The sequence below is a fragment of the Myotis daubentonii genome, chromosome 1, assembly GCF_963259705.1.
Source record: "Myotis daubentonii chromosome 1, mMyoDau2.1, whole genome shotgun sequence".
Classification (NCBI taxonomy): Eukaryota; Metazoa; Chordata; class Mammalia; order Chiroptera; family Vespertilionidae; genus Myotis; species Myotis daubentonii.
The window spans coordinates 142,620,057-142,636,323 of record NC_081840.1 but is presented as its reverse complement, the minus strand read 5'-3'; the positions used below and the strand labels follow the sequence as shown (position 1 = coordinate 142,636,323).

Here is a 16,267-nt window from a genome sequence, read left to right as displayed (position 1 = left end):
ACCATGTTGTGCAGTGATCAACTCTATTTGGTTCCAAAACCCTTCATCACTCAAGAAGGGAACCTCATTCTCATGAAATAGGAAATCTCCATTCCCCTACCCAGTCTCTGTCAAACACTTGTCTCATGTCTGTCTCAGTGGACTCACTTATTGGGGCAATTGCATATAAAAGGAATCATACAATAAAGTAAATATATTTTGCACTGTGGCCTGTGGGTCACAGTGTTTGGAGCGTGCACCCATGCACCTAAGGGTCACGGGTTCAATTCCCATTTCAATATTCCCAAGTTATCAGTACAATCCCTATTGTGGACCATGCAGGAGGCAGCTAATCAATGTTTGTTTCTCACATCAAAGTGTCTCTCTCTCTCTCTCTCTCTCTCTCTCTCTCTCTCTCTCTCTCTCTCTCTCTCTCCCCTCCCCCTTCCACTCTCTCTAAAGTCAATAAAACAAACAAATATTTCCTTGCTTGAGGATTTAACTACGAAAAGACTAATTTTGCATTACAAACATAAAACAATGATAGGAAGGCCACTAGGAAATTTTAAGAGTAAGTGTTACTCAAAATTCAATTGAGAGCAAGAAAATCAATTTCACAAGAGAGCACTTTACCTTGAAGACTAAGTAGTCTGATGTAGGACATGCAACAGCAATGCGATGTTTGCTGAAATATCCACAGCACCAATGAGGGAATTCATTTAAAAAAAATAAACAAACTTTTCAGTGAAAGATCAGCTTTCTGTATATCAAATAAAGATTCTTTATATAATTAATATTAGGCCTATGTTTAAAAAAAGCTTTTAGTTATCTACCTCTGCTGTGACCTCTCCCAGCCTATGAACTATTTAATGGACACACGCTGACTAGGATTAATTGGTTTTCACCACTTACTGGCTGACATAACTTTTATTCCCTGAAGTGGAACACATCTGATGACCCAAATTAAGGCAGGAAGATACATTGTTCCTTCTTCATCATCTGTCCCTGGTTCAAAGACTAAGTGATGTCAGTCAAAATGCATTCTTGTTTCTTTAGCATGGAAACCACTTATTAAGGAGATCCCATTCCTTCCATTAACCCTCAAGCCATACAGGAAGTTCTCTGAAATGGTGAGGAGTTAAATATTCAAATGCATATATATGCTGTTAGCCTTCCCACTCCCACATCACACTTTTGCAGGCTCCATGCAGTCCCAACATTTAAATCTTCAGCTTATGAAGGCACAGACTCATGAAACAAGCATGGGCTCAAAAGACCAAGAATAGGAGCTCTCTGTTTTCCTTGCTCTTGGAAAAGAAAATAAAGGAAGTCTGAGTGATCAACTCCTAACACAGGTGTGTCACTCAACTCCATTAGTGATTTGACATCTAGTCTTACTCTTACTCAACCCTCTGTGTACATGGGAGTCACATCAGCTAATTGGAAAACAGGTAGAGGACAGAAGACACCTGCCTTGGGCCATAGATCTATGTAGTTCAGCCATCTCCCATCCCCTAGGACTCCAGGGAACCTAAGCTCCACTCTGTGAGTCAGAGTTCAGGTTGATGAGACCATAGTTGTATTTGTGATCAAAAGAATCTTTCCAGAGCCTCCAATTTTTTTAAATATCTTTCTAAAGAAACCTTGAATGTTCCTAGCTCCTCCAATTAAACATATAAACAGGAGAACAACAACCTCCTCAGGAGATCCTTGAGCCCAATATTTCAATCTGCCAAATCATGTGGCCTTCCTTCTTAAAATGTATCTTTAACTTGTCTTATCTCCATCTGCATTCTAAAACTCTATTCCAATCACAACCCAGTGTTGTTCCTCTTGAAACCTGGGATTCCCCTTCTAAAGCCATTCTTATCTTCTATTGACTGCATTCACTGCCCACTCCCCATATTTGTATTTTGAACCTCACCTGCAGAATGATAAAGAAGGAAGAGTATTACACTCATCAACCTGAATTTACAAGTCAGTTCCACCCTTTACTATACCCCAATAAGTCATTTTAAAATCTTTGAATTTCTAATACTCCAGGCAACCAACCACTTGGCCAGGACATTAAACACTGGTTGAAGAGCTAGAGGGAATTGTGTTTAATTAATTTCTAGGCTGTCTTAAATTCCTGTAATTCTATGTGCCTTTGATTCTGTCTATAGAAAAATGGAGAACACCACAGGTGGCACAATTGGGAAAAAAAATTACACAATGAAAGAAACGTCCTGCCGAAACCGGTTTGGCTCAGTGGATAGATCATCGGCCTGTGGACCTGAAGGGTCCCAGGTTTGATTCTGGTCAAGGGCATGTACCTGGGTTGTGGGCACGTCCCCAGTAGGAGATGTGTGGGAGGCAGCTGATGGATGTTTCTCTCTCATCGATGTTTCTAACTCTCTATCTCTCTCCCTTCCTCTCTGTAAAAAATCAATAAAATATATATTTAAAAAAAATGTCCAAAAAAGCAGAGAATAAAAAATTTTAAAGTCAAGAAGTCATGGGAGAATTAAGAAAGAATATAGCAAAAAAGATAAAAACCTCATACAACTAGGCTAAGGTACTAGCCTGAAAAGAAAACCAGACTGGGAAGACAATAAATAAAGAAATCAAATTGAGATATCCTCTAAGTACCTGGTGAATTTAATTAAGATAACAGGGTTTATACATAGACATTCTCTACTTACAGATAAACAATTCATTACAAGATGTAAAGATATCATTTTAACCCAACCAGGCCTTGCTTAGGAAAACTCTTTGGTTCTGTAGCCATAGCTAACTGCTATAAATCCTAGTAGCTTTGGCTGGAAGAAAAAGGTTCTGTTTACTGATACCACTGCAATTGTCAAGAATAGTAAGGTAAGCCCTAACCTATTTGACTCAGTGGATAGAGCATCAGCCTGTGGACTCAAGGGTCCCATGTTTGATTCCGGTCAAGGGCATCTGCCTTGGTTGCGGGCAAATCCCCAGTAGGGAGTGTGCAGGAGGCAGCTGATGGATGTTTCTCTCTCATCGATGTTTCTAACTCTCTATCTCTCTCCCTTCCTCTCTATAAAAATAATCATTGAAATATATTAGAAAAAAGAATAGTAAGGTAAGTGCTTGGACTAACTAGGTCTCTTAGAAAAACGCTAAATCAAAGTTAACACACAATCAGATTTACTTTCTGAGTTGATCTGATTCGCATCTCTATCTCAAGCGAGTGCCACACAGGAATTTATCAGACATGTTGAGGAACAACGGAATAGATATGGAAGTCAAACTGGTGGACACACGCTAACTATAGAATCAGGTATCAATTCCTCCACCTCCCTGAACCACAGTTCCCTAATTAATAAAAATTTGCCTAATTATTACAATAGCACAGCTACTTTGAAACCTATTGTGATGACTAAATAACACAGGTTAGTTACATAATATAGGGCCTACTCTAGCCAATAGTAGACTACTCTAGAACTGTTAGATTCTTTTCTTAGAATTCCTGTAGGTAAAATATTGTTTTAAAAAATCCACAAAATCCTACCTGTATAAAGACTCTTCTTCAGACATCTCACGTACTATTAAGGAAAAAAGTAAAATACATTTTAAAACAATAATATAAATTTACAGGAAATTAAAAGTACCTGAGTAATGTTTTGTTAGAAAGTATTCCTTTGGAACCACACATCATATACCAGGGTAAATATTAATCATAGTGTCAGTAGGCCATTAATACATTAAGAATTCTTACTTTCTCTTTTTAAATATATCAAATGAAAGAAAGAAAAGAATAGGATCTGATATGTACAATGGACATAATCCCAAACAAACCCCATTAGACTGACAGAAAATGGTATGGATGGTAAAAGCAGAATCATAAACTAACAGTATCAAACTAATATAGCATGCATTTTATGGACTCCTTTCACTAAGAAAGTTTAGAAGAGTGTACTTATTTTTCCATAACACAATACAACTTCTCCAGTTCGTTAGTGAAGACGCAATAGTTTAGGATGAAACACTCTATCACAAACAAGCTTGGTCGCCAAGTACTACACTTTGCAGGCTAGCAAAACATAGGAAACAGACTCTTTCTAGCAACATTTCTAATTGCAAGATAAGTAGAAAAGACTTTGTGACACCAGTTGTATAACATAGAATTCCTTGAGACTGTCTTCTTCCAATGCTACCTTGTATCTGTTACCACATCCTTGTGCAGGGGGGTCCAGACAGGGAGGGCTCTGCAGTAGTGCATGAGGTCATTTTTCTCAACCCTGCCCAGCAGCTGGCAAATGCCTGTAGAAATCAAGCTTGTTCTGCTTGTATGGCATATGTCATCATAGCCTATGCTGATGAACAATAAGCCACAATAATTATCACATGTCATGTAATAGTGTTCTAGTACTTGCAGAGTTCTTTCTATTTCCTCCTTTTCTAAATTTCTTATAAAACTGAAAGCATGGCTTTCCCATTAAAGGAAGTTGTTGGAAGTTAAAAAGTCAAAGAAATATTATCCAGAATGTAGGGATATCCATGGATATTCCACCAAACCCAACATGTATGGAAACATACTGGTCTTTTCAGTTGAACTGTTGCTCTTTCCTGCTCATCTCACAAAGTCCTATTCTTCATGTCTAATCTAAATGCCAGTGCACTGCCTGGAAACCTACAAAACACCTTGCATTTCTCTCTCCCCGCCAATGTTTTACATTGATTCATCACAAAATTATATGAACTAGACCTCTTCTCTGTCTCTGCTTTGTTTTGTTACTGTCAACTGCCCTAGTCAAACAATGGCACTTAACAGATGGCTCTCACAGGGGGAAAATCCCACCAATTATTATTGTTTCCTCTTAAATTAATAAGTTTTTTAGAGCAGAAACAATGTGAAAGACATAGTCCTAGAAAAACAATGACATTTTAAGTGGAATAAATTGAGCTTTCTGATTCACCTCTGCATGGATAGGTGAAACTTCATAATAAACTAATGTTAGCCCAAAGAGGCAAAATCTTCCTTTGTTTCCCAGTCTCCTTATGTGCTTTCCTATCATCTCTTATTTATATGCGGTGCCGGGGGGTTCACTAGGAAATGAGAAATCACAGGCCAAATACAAGCTGTCCTCAGGTTTTGTAAAGAAATGTCTCACTGGAACACAGTCATGCCTGCTCACTTAAAGATTGTCTAGTATGGCTCTCACAGTACAATAGCATACTTGAATAAATATTACAGACCACATTGCCTAAAATCAGGTCTTTTGCAGGCAAATCTTGCTAATACCTACTTCATATCACAACCAGAGGGCCCTAATCAAACCTAATCTTGTTACACTTCTCCTCAAAACTCCTGAGTCGCTGTGGTAAATATTGCTGGCTCCCTACCTCAGTCTCCACTCTTGCTGGAGAACCACAACTCTGTTTGGACATTCACTGTCATGATACACAACAAAGGTGTTATCTCCCATGCTCCAAGAAGAGAAATAATTATACTGAGCTCATCACAGTAACTAGTTCACCACTCACTGGTTTAGGAATGATTATGTGATGTAACCCAAGCCTATAATATGTTAGGAAGGGAAAGTCAAATGCAAGGCAATCAGTTTTCCTCCAAATTAAAAGAAACATATTGCCCATGCCAGTTTGATTCAGTGGATTAAGAATCATCAGATGGAACAAGATATGGCTGGTAGGATTCTCATTTAGGGCATATGCCCAGGTTACAGGCTTGATGCCCAGTATTAGTGGGCACGAGGCAGCTGAGTTATGTGATTGTTTCCTTGATATTTCCATCTCTCTCTCCTTTTCCCCTCTTCTCTCACTCAATATCAATAAAAGCTTATTTTTTTTAAAAAGTAAAGGAAGCACATATCTCAATATCACTAATCAGGAAATGCAAATGAAAGCCATAATGAAGTGCCAGCTCACTACTCTCAAAAATTCTGTCATCAAAATATCTACACTAATAAAAGAGAAACATGCAAATTGGTGTCACTCTGCTATGCCCAACAGCCAATCGGATGAGTATGCAAATTAATCCAACAAAGATGGTGTTTAATTTGCATACACAGGCACTGAGCGGAGAATGAAGGCTCTGGCCAAAGTGAAGCCTGAATACTGTGAAGACTGAAGACTGAAGACTGAAGACTGCAGAGGCTAGGCAGCGGAGAAGCCAAGGCTTGCTGCGATCGAACCAAAGGCAAGGATTCTGGGTGCCGGAAGAAAACCCACAGGAAAACCTTGAGTGGTGGCCATGAAGCTGGAGGCTTGGGTTGCAGCAGGCGATGGAGGAAGCCAAGCTTCCAGCCTGCTCTGGCCATTGCTCAAGGGAGAGAACAACATGCAGGTACAGCCAGGAGTCTGAGAGATCAACACAAGGAGGTGCCTACTCCAAGTTTTCATGGTGTGGCTGGGGGCAGGCCCTCAGTAGACACACACACACACACACACACACACACACACACACACACACACACGGCTCATGCTATAAGCCTCGGTTGCCAGACTGTGGCTTAGGCCTGCTACCTATGGGAAGCTGGCCTAAGCCATCAGCAGGACATCCACGCAGGCTCCTGGACTGTGAGAGGGGGCAGGCTGGGCTGAAGGACCCCCATTCCCTGGTGCAGTAATTTCATGCACCAGGCCTCTAGTAAATAAATAACAAGTGTTGGTGAGGATATGAAGATCAAGAAAATTTTGTGTACTATTCATATGATTGTAAATTGGTAGAGTCATTGTAGACAACAACATGGAATTTTCTCAAAAATTTGGAAATAGAACTGCCATTCCACTTCTGTATATTTATATAACAAATACATGAACAGGAATTTGAAAAGATATCCACACCCCTATGTTCACTGCACCATTATTTACAATAACCAAGATATATAAGCACTCTAGGTGTCCTTATATAGATAAATGAATAAAGAAGATGCAATGTATATAATATTACTCAGACGTAAAAAAGAACAAAATTTTGCCACTTAGTGCAACATCCATGGACTGAGTGGAGATTATGCTAGGTGAAATAAGACTTAGAAAGACAAATGCCTTATCTCACATGTGCAATCGAAAACCACAAAGCAAACAAAAAAAAAACCACACCCCATTGCTACAAAGAACAAAGTGATGTTTGCCAGAGGGTAGTGAGTTGAAGAGGTAGCTGAAATAGAAGAATATGAATAAGAAGTGCAGAATTCTAGTTATAAAATATATAGACAACAGACATCTACTGTACAGCAAAGGGAATGTGTCAATCCTACCTAGTAAAAGGGTAATATGCAAATTGACCATCACTCCAACACACAAAATGGCTGCACCCATGTGGACACAAGATGGCCAGCAGGGGAAGTCAGTTGTGGGCTATCACGCCAGCATGAGAGGGAAGTAGGGAGGTACCAGGCCTGAAAGGGAGGGCAGCTGGGGGAGACCCAGAAAGCAGGAGAGGGCAGCTGGGGGAGACCCAGAAAGCAGGAGAGGGCAGTTGTGGGGGCACCAGGCCAGCAGGGGAGGGCAATTGGAGGCAACCTGTCCTGCACAGGAGAACATAAGGCGACCAAGCTGGCAGGGTAAAGCAGTTAGGAGTTACCAGGCTGGCAGAGGAACAGTTAGGCATCGAACAGACTGGCACAGGAGTGGTTCAGTGCAATGAGCAGGCAGGCAGGCTAGCAATTGGGAACCAGCAGTCCTGGATTGTGAGAGGGATGTCAGACTGCCCATTTAGGCCCAATCCCAGGAGGATTGAGGCTAAACGGGCAGTCAGAAGTCTCTTGAGGGGTCCCTGATTGGAGAGAGTGCAGGCTGGGTTGAGGGACACACCCCCTCCCCCATGCATGAATTTCATGCACCTGGCCTCTAGAACTGTAATGACATGATATGGTGATAGATGGTAACTAGACTTACCATGGTGAACGCATCATAAGATATGTAAAAGTAAAACCTCTATGTCACACAACTGAAAGTAATATATTGTGTGCCATCTAGACTTTAACAAAACATTTAAAATTGAGCAAAGCAATCCTTTGGCCTTCACATAGTGTCATGTGAGAATAGGATGCTTTAGAGCCATCGCTAATTCGCTCACTAGGAAAGCAGACATAAGCACTGACAACCTCACAGCTGAATAAGGGACAACACCTAGGATCCGAATGACATCACTGAACACCAAAACAATCCTGGTTCCTAGTGTTTCAGCCTCTTAATTAGGCCACCCATTATTACCTGAAGCTAAAAGCATTCCATCTGATAAATTTCCCAAGGCCACAGGATAATATTTAGTCTTCTCTGTAGTACTAAAGACTTTCATAAGCTTGCTTTAGCTAGGCACTCCCCTCATTCCCACCCATTCCCACAGCACACATTTTGCACATTGAAGTGGTACAGCTCAAAAATCCTCCAAAGTTATGGTGCACATCATAGCCCTTGGACTCATGTTCTTATTGCCAAACATCACCCTTCTGCCCCTTTAACCTGGCAAACATCTCCATCTGCAGGCTTAATTTAAATCTCACCCATATTTTTATTTTATATTAATTATTTTATTTGTGCGTAGGCAAATTTTAGAGGACATTTAGTATTAAAGTTGGGGATAGTGAAACAAGAAAAGCCTGGGGAAATGAGCCCAGGCTCACTAAGAAGTCAGGTTTAGAGGGTTTGCCCAGGATGAATTGCTAGTGACCATTGCTGCACTGGTTGGAAGCCTCCTGGGGTCCCTTAGAGTTTAGGAGAATCATCCCTGTGGGGAAAGAAAATGGGGAAGTCTTGGGTGTGCAAGCATGTCTTTATTTTTCTTTAATTTTTAGCACCTTTTAAAAATTGATTTAGGAAAAAGAAAGATTGGGAGAACATTGGTTTTTTGTTCCACTTATTTAAGTATTCATGAGTTGCTTCTGGTATGGACCATGACCAGGGATCAAACCCACAACTTGGCCCATTGGTACAGTACTTTAAGCAAGTGACCGACCGGCCAAGCTTCACCATATTTTTAAAGCTAATTCTCATCATGGCCTTAAAGTTGCTGGCACCTGCTACACACCAATAAAAACGAATAAATAATGATAGTAATAAGCTTCTAGTGTGTTCTACCACCGAGCAATCACTGAATAAAGTATAGTAATAAATAGAAATGACAATAACAAGCTCTTGGAGGGCAGAGGCTGTGTTTTTAAAACATTTCAATTCTGCAACATCAGAATAGCATTCAGTACATAAATGGCACCTGAGAGTTAAATAGTACACCAGTAAGCAGACAAATTAGTAAGCGAATTTTGACATTGTCTTTGAAAATTCTGATGAGATAAACACAGACATAAAGCAGTGACAGCTCACATATTATGAGATCAAGGTCAAAATGATATTTCATCTTTGTATTTCCTATAAGTTACAAAATCAACCTACATAAATCCTCTGGTAAAGGTCTACTAAGGTGTCCTCATACAGTTCCGGTTCAGATTGCAAAATGTAGTAGGTGCCAAATCTGGGTAGGACACTAGCATCTTTGTCACTGTGAAACACTTTTGTACGTTTTTACAATGTATTGATTCCCGAGTTGGGTTTTTATATACAGCATTTATTATGATTATCTTTTGATCAATACCAAGAGAGCTTCTTGTCGTAAAGAAATTGCAGTGTCCTGACAACTATACAACAAACAGGAAGAACCATCTTGTTCTAATGCATCAACATATCTCATTCTGTTCTGACTTCTGAGGAATGAAGTTGATGATAGTGAGGGCTTTTTGGCATAATATGTAAAGTACCTATGATTCTCAGCATGTATTTCCCTTCTGACTTCTGTGCTATTAGTAGGTATCTTATAAAACAACCTCAAAGGTCCCAGACAGTGTGGTTCATTGATTGAGGGTTGACCTTTGCACCAGGTCATCAAGGTTCCATTTGCAATTAAAGCACATGCCCCCTTTATGGGCTAGGTCCCTAGTATGGGGAATGCAGCAAGTAGATAATCAATGATTACCTCTCATCTTTGATGTTTCTCTCTCTCTCTCTCTCCCTCGCCCTTTCTCTCTGAAATCCATAAAAGTTTTACTTAAAAAAATTATTTCACTGGGAAAGTTGCACACTAAGTGTTGAAGTTCTTATTGTTTGCCATTTGTTTGTGGTACCAGGAAAGTATTGTTGAGTTCCCACTATTAGCTACTCTTTCAGTGAGACAAATCACTCTGTAAAAACAGGTTTTCAGCTCTAGCCAGTTTGGCTCAGTCAGAGAGCATCAGCCTATGAACTGAAGGGTCCGGGGGTTGATTCTGTTAAAGGTCACATGCCTTGGTTGACTGCTCAATCCCAGGTGGGGGGCTTGCAGGGGGCAGCTGATCAATGATTTTCTCTCATCATTGATGTTTCTACCTCTCTCTCCCTCTCTCTTCCTCTCTCAAATAAATAAAAAATATTTTTAAAAAACATTAAAAAACAAACAAACCAGTTTTCATTCACTAAATGTAATCCATTGCCTGTAAAAACTACACAAAATGTCCATTTTAAATAACAAGTCCAATCTATCACAATGTGAAAATAGAGAAAACATACGACATCCTAACTTAAAATATTTTTTTCTTTTTTACATAAAAATATCACATAGGATTTTACGGATCAGTACTAAATAAATGAACTTTTCAAACAATATTGACCCAGATTTTAACATTACCTAAACTTAATTTTTTTCAATAATACTGAATACAATAAACATTCACATGAAACTTACACATTGTTTGTTTTTTATTGCTCCTTCATTATCAAAATTTCCTTACACTAAATTCATTTATGGTAGGGCCAACAAGAGTAATTCACTATCAGAAGTCTTACCAAGATTGTTACTGTCAGAAGATTTCATAGGACTTCGTTCTTCTTTATTTTCATTAGTCGATTGTTGGTTGCTGTGAATAAAAAATGGTGATAAATGATATTACCATCGTAATACAAATATAAAAATATTTCCCAAATATTGTAAATTCTTAGCATATTTCAGAGAATATCAGAGTTAATATCAAAACATTAATTATACAACACACTTCAAATTTTTAAGTTCTACAAACATTTTATGAACATGTAATTTTTAAAGAAATGTCGCATAAAAGAGTCATGATTTGAAGGCAGTCTAGTTCTGTGAATTAATTAGAGTTAGCTTGACATAATGACAAGTCTCTTGAACTCAGACTTCCTAGTTCTATCAATATAGCTATTTCTTCTCAAACAAGTCATTTTTCTGTGGCTCATGGTCCTCATCTACAAAATAAAAATCTAACTGCCTTACTTTAGAAGGTTTCTAGGAGATTGAACTGAAAGAACACATCAAAAAGAGGTGCTCAGAGAAACAGTAAGGAAAAGGAAAAATCTGTTATTGAACTCGATTTGTTGAAACTGTGTTGGAATCCCAAAAAAACCCTAATGTGGGTTTTTCATAGTTTCTAAAATTCAAATGTTGCCGTTTTCTGAAAATGCTATTAATTTTGGTTATTACCTGCCTTTCTTTGTGTTTTGTGATTCAGGGTATCTCAGTTACTGTATAACTTGCAACTAAATCTATGTACAAATATATTACCTCCTGAACTCAGATAGCAAAATGCTCCCTTAGTTTTGTTTTGAATCATGTGAATGATAGAAAATTAATAGAAGACAGGACCTGGCCTGGACTACTACTATCCCTTCTCTTCCTCCTCAAACTGTGAACCAGCAGATCTTTATGACATGAAAACGATGCTTAATCTCCCTGTCCTCTCCCCATTGGCTTGGAAGATAGAATCCTACTTGTCACACATGGATACTGATGGGTCACGCACACATAGCAATTGTTAGGACCGATAATTTACTTTTGAATCAGAGCGTTCTGTTGATTGGCTTCCATCTGAGACACAATTTAAAATATTTTGAAACCTGAGGAAATTCAACTCACTTGGGAGTGTTTCATTGTTATGGAAAAGAGATCACTTGAGAGGCCAACCTCAATTTTGGATTCTCAGGCAAGCTGATGCCTACTGCACTGGGAAAGGCAATGTGGGGCCTTCCACTATCTAAACAAAGATGCTCTATAGGATTTAAGGTGAACCCGGGAACAGAACTGGTGACAAGGGAGGAAGGAATGTCTGGTCTTTTTCTGCAGCATTATTTGACCTCTCTGACACCTTAGAATGTTTCCAACTAACACTTGTTTCTTCTATCCTAAGGCCTTGCTTGTTTCACTGTCCCCAGTTTTAACAAATGTACTCTATGAATAAAAAATAAAAGAATGAACAATTGTACCCTTCCACCTGATGATCTTTCAAACCTCTAGTTACTAAAAATTCCACCATTTTTTCCTTGTTTTCATGTTTGGCAAGTGAAAGTGGTGTGAAGTCATCCTGTAGAGCAGAAGAAACAATTTATAATACATAAAATTACATGTATCCAAACTGAATATTTGAATTTAAAAAGATCCTCTGAACTTAAACATATACTATAGGAAGTAAATAAAAAGCATCCCCTTTTGCTCTGGCTCATGTTCTCAGTGGTTAGACCATTGGACTGCACATTGAAGTGTTCAGGTTTAATACCCATTAAAGAGCACGTTCTCAGATAGCAGGCTTGATAACCAACCCTGGCCTGGGCCTATGGGGAGTCACCCACACACTGGTGTTCCTTTCTGTCTATCTCCCTCTTTCTCCCTCTCTTTCTCTCTTTCACTCCCTTCAATTCTCTCAAAAATCAATGGGAAAAAATATGCGTTGATGAGGGAAAAAATAATACTAGCAGCCCATTTCTTCTCACCTCTGAACAATCACTGGCCCCTTCTTCCCTTTAAAGTTAATGTCCTCCACTCCATCTTCAACAGATTACCTCTAATATCATTCCCCAAAACTCACCTCAGAGATTTACAGTGCTGGTTCCAAGATTCTAAGTTCCTGTCTTACTATCTATCCTGGTATACTGTTGTCATCATGTTGCCTGTGGACTGGAACCTCCACTTCCCACTTGCACTCACCCAGCTCCCCTTGCTGGGTATTAGTTCTCCTCTTCCCACCCATCCCCAGCAGCACCCATTTCCTTAGCCCCTGTCAGCATAGCAACCAGTCCCCACCATCACTTGAACACCCCTGGCCTTCAGTCCTTTGTGGGCTCTCAGCCTATCACCGACTCCCAGGCCCTAACAGGAAGTTCTTCCTTCTGGGGTGGAAGGGTAGCTGGGAGGCAAAGTTTTGCCCCTTCCATGGACACCACATTTCTCCAGCCCTTCCAGACTGGGCTTTGGAGTTGTTTCCACGGTGACACAGCCTAATGTATTGTATTCAGTTTATGTATGTGAGAAAGAAAATGCTTGTTCCCAGCTTGGGTGGCTCAGCAGTTGAGTGTTGACTCTTGAACCAGGAGGCACATGTAGGGCTTGTGGGCTGGATTCCCCAACGGGGGTGTGCAGGAGGCAGCCAATGGTTGATTCTCTGTCATCATTTTTATTTTTATATAAGCCTCCTTTGATTTCTCCTTAAAGTCAATAAAACATACATTTTTTTTAAGAAAAGGCTTTAAACAGAAGTAAAAACATGTATTTCAAACATTTTGTAAATACAGTTACTTGATGTATACCTTGTTTCTCACTTCCAGATTTGCCATACAGGAAACTAGCTTTTCCACGATAGTTGTGTTTTCACTAAGGACAGCATAGTGAAGAGCAGTGTTGCCATGGATGTCGATTACATTTGGATCGGCACCATGCTCTAGTAGAATAGCAGCACATTCTTCTTGCTCATACTGAATGGCCTGTCAGTATTATGGCAAAAAATAGATGATAAGTTTTAGGAATGCAAAGTAACATGCCACAATTTTCACCGATGGCTTCTAGTTAAATGAGATAAACACATTGTTATTCTAAGTAATTAAATTAAAACCCAATTCAAGTTGACATGGTTGGCTAATACATACGTGAATTAAAGCTGTTTTATTTTCAGTATCACAGAGATCCAATAGGCGACGTCTGCGTGCTAACTGACTCACCACTCTTTTATGGCCCTTGTAACAGGCCACCTTCAGAGCATGCCTATGAAAGTGAGAGGACTCCTTAGGAACTTAGAGTGCACTACATGAAAGCATACAATTGTCCATGTTCATGTAAACATTCTCCTTATGCCTTCAAAATAAATATTTCAGTTTCTTCAGGAGACAGTACAGTATTTATTAGTTCTTGTTACTCAACACATTAGTAAAGAGAATCCTATTTGAATTGAGACAGGATGACCTAGCGAATCAGCTCACTTGGTTACGATCCTATTTTAACTGTCACATATCAGATATCACTTGGCCTTTCTGTGCCTCAATTTTCTCTTCAACAGAATGGGGATGAAGATAGTAGGCATCTCACAGGACACCAGAATCTATGCAAAGTGTTTAGTACAGTTCTTAGCCCAGAAAAAAATAACTCAATAATTGTTAGATAATATCAGTATCATCATCATTATTATTACTAACAATTTACAAAAACAACATATCAATTAAGTAAAACGATATCATCAGACCTACTTTGCAGACTGTCTATAAGAATCAGAAAGAACATAGTATTTCAATGCTTCTAAAATGCTTATTTTCTCACAATTTAACATAGCTGACATTGGAATCCAATTTTTAATTCAGAATGTCTTACAACCATTATTGGCAGCATTTAAAAAATTAAGTAATACAAAAAATACTGACAATCTAGCATCCATGGTACCTTACATTAAGTGAAATATTCCTAACCGTAACATTCCTCTCGCAGTTTTGTCAAATGTTTTCATTTAAATTCATATTAATACTTAATAGCTTTATGGGGGTAAAGAGGGCACAAAAGGAAATCAAGAAAATTTTTAAAGGTAATTCGTGCTTTGCTTTTGCAAGAAAATTTAACTCAAAGGATGGTCAGAATTCAAATATTTAAGTGGCTCATTTTGTTCAATATTTAGATTTTTAGGTTGTAGGGAAAACGGTGGTTCCCAATGATCAATATTAGTATTTATTACTATTATACATTAACAAAAGGCCAGTTAAAGTTTATCGTTTACAATTTCCTACTTTCAGAAATAGTTTGGTTTGGAAGCAGGGAGAAAAAGCTTCAACCTGATGATGTCCTAATATTTCAATTATGAACTTCTCATTTTGCTCATATTGGGCAACATGAATTTGTAAGGATGAAAGGGCCTGATTTAGAGGGAAAGGGTCCTGAGTAGTATATTTCTGCTACATAATAAGTATGCAGGTTATACTTCATGTAAACATGGATTGAGAGAATGCATACACATAGTGGAAGAGTTCAATATTTTTAAATAAATCTTTATAGATTAAAAAAACCCATCAGCATTAATAATAATCCTTTATATTTTCTCTCATTTAAAGGAAAATTTATGGTTGAGAGTATTACAGATGTCCAACTTTTTTTCCCCATATTGTCACCCTCCACCTGGATCCTGCCCTACCCCAGGCCTTCAACACCCTATTGTCTGTGTCCTTAGGTAAAATATTAGGTTAATATTTTTCTGCCCCTCTGTTCCCCTTGTCTCTGACATACAAAAGTCTATTCCATGTTTCCATGACTCTGGTACTATTTTATTCATCGTTTTGTTTTTGTTGTTGTTCATTAGATTTCTTGTTCATTTATTTAGATTTTTAGATTCAATTGACAACTTATAATAATAAAAGCATAACATGCTAATTAGACCAAACGTTCTTCTGGACATCCTTCTGGACAACCTCCAGACGAAGACGGGCTGGCTGTAGCCTCAGGATCCAGGCAGCCTCCAAGGCTGCAAGGGAGGGATCCAGGATGCTGCCATGGCTGCGGAGGCCTACTCTTTCATAAATTCTGTGCATTGGTCTTCCAGTATATATATATATATATACTTTATATTTATAACTTTTCGTCTTCTTCTTCTTCTTACCCACTCTCCATATTTTTATTATGAAACTCAGCGGCAGAAAGATAAAGAAGGAAGACTGTTACACTCATCAACCTGAATTTATGAGTCAGTTCCACCATTTACTATAACCCAATAGATCATTTTAAACTCTTTGAATTTCTAATACTCCACTTGGCCAGGTCATTAAACAATGGTTGAAGAGCTAGAGGGAATTGTGTTTAATTAATTTCTAGGCTTTCTTAAATTCTTGAAATTCTATGTGCCTTTGATTGTGTCTATAGAAAACTGGAGAACACAATAGCAAGCAGAATTGGAAAAAAAATTACACAATGAAAGAAACACCCAGAAAAGTAGAGAATAAGAATTTTTAAAGTCAAGAAGTCATGGGATAGGAAAGAAAGCGTATATCAACAAAGGAAATAAACCTCACACAAGTAGGCAAAGGTACA

At 38.7% G+C, this 16,267-nt stretch overlaps 1 protein-coding gene across 1 annotated transcript in view; it reads right to left on the bottom strand.

Annotated features, from left to right (window-relative positions):
* Positions 1-10,723: 10,723 nt before the first annotated feature.
* LOC132235879 (ankyrin repeat domain-containing protein 36C-like) overlaps positions 10,724-16,267 on the bottom strand; it is a 67,558-nt gene continuing 62,014 nt past the window's right edge. The window contains exons 8-11 of the mRNA XM_059699017.1: positions 13,855-13,969; positions 13,519-13,692; positions 12,202-12,299; positions 10,724-10,838 (exon numbers count right to left, since the gene is read on the bottom strand). Of these exons, the coding sequence (XP_059555000.1) occupies positions 10,724-10,838; positions 12,202-12,299; positions 13,519-13,692; positions 13,855-13,969 (502 nt within the window). The remainder of the gene's footprint in view (positions 10,839-12,201; positions 12,300-13,518; positions 13,693-13,854; positions 13,970-16,267) is intronic.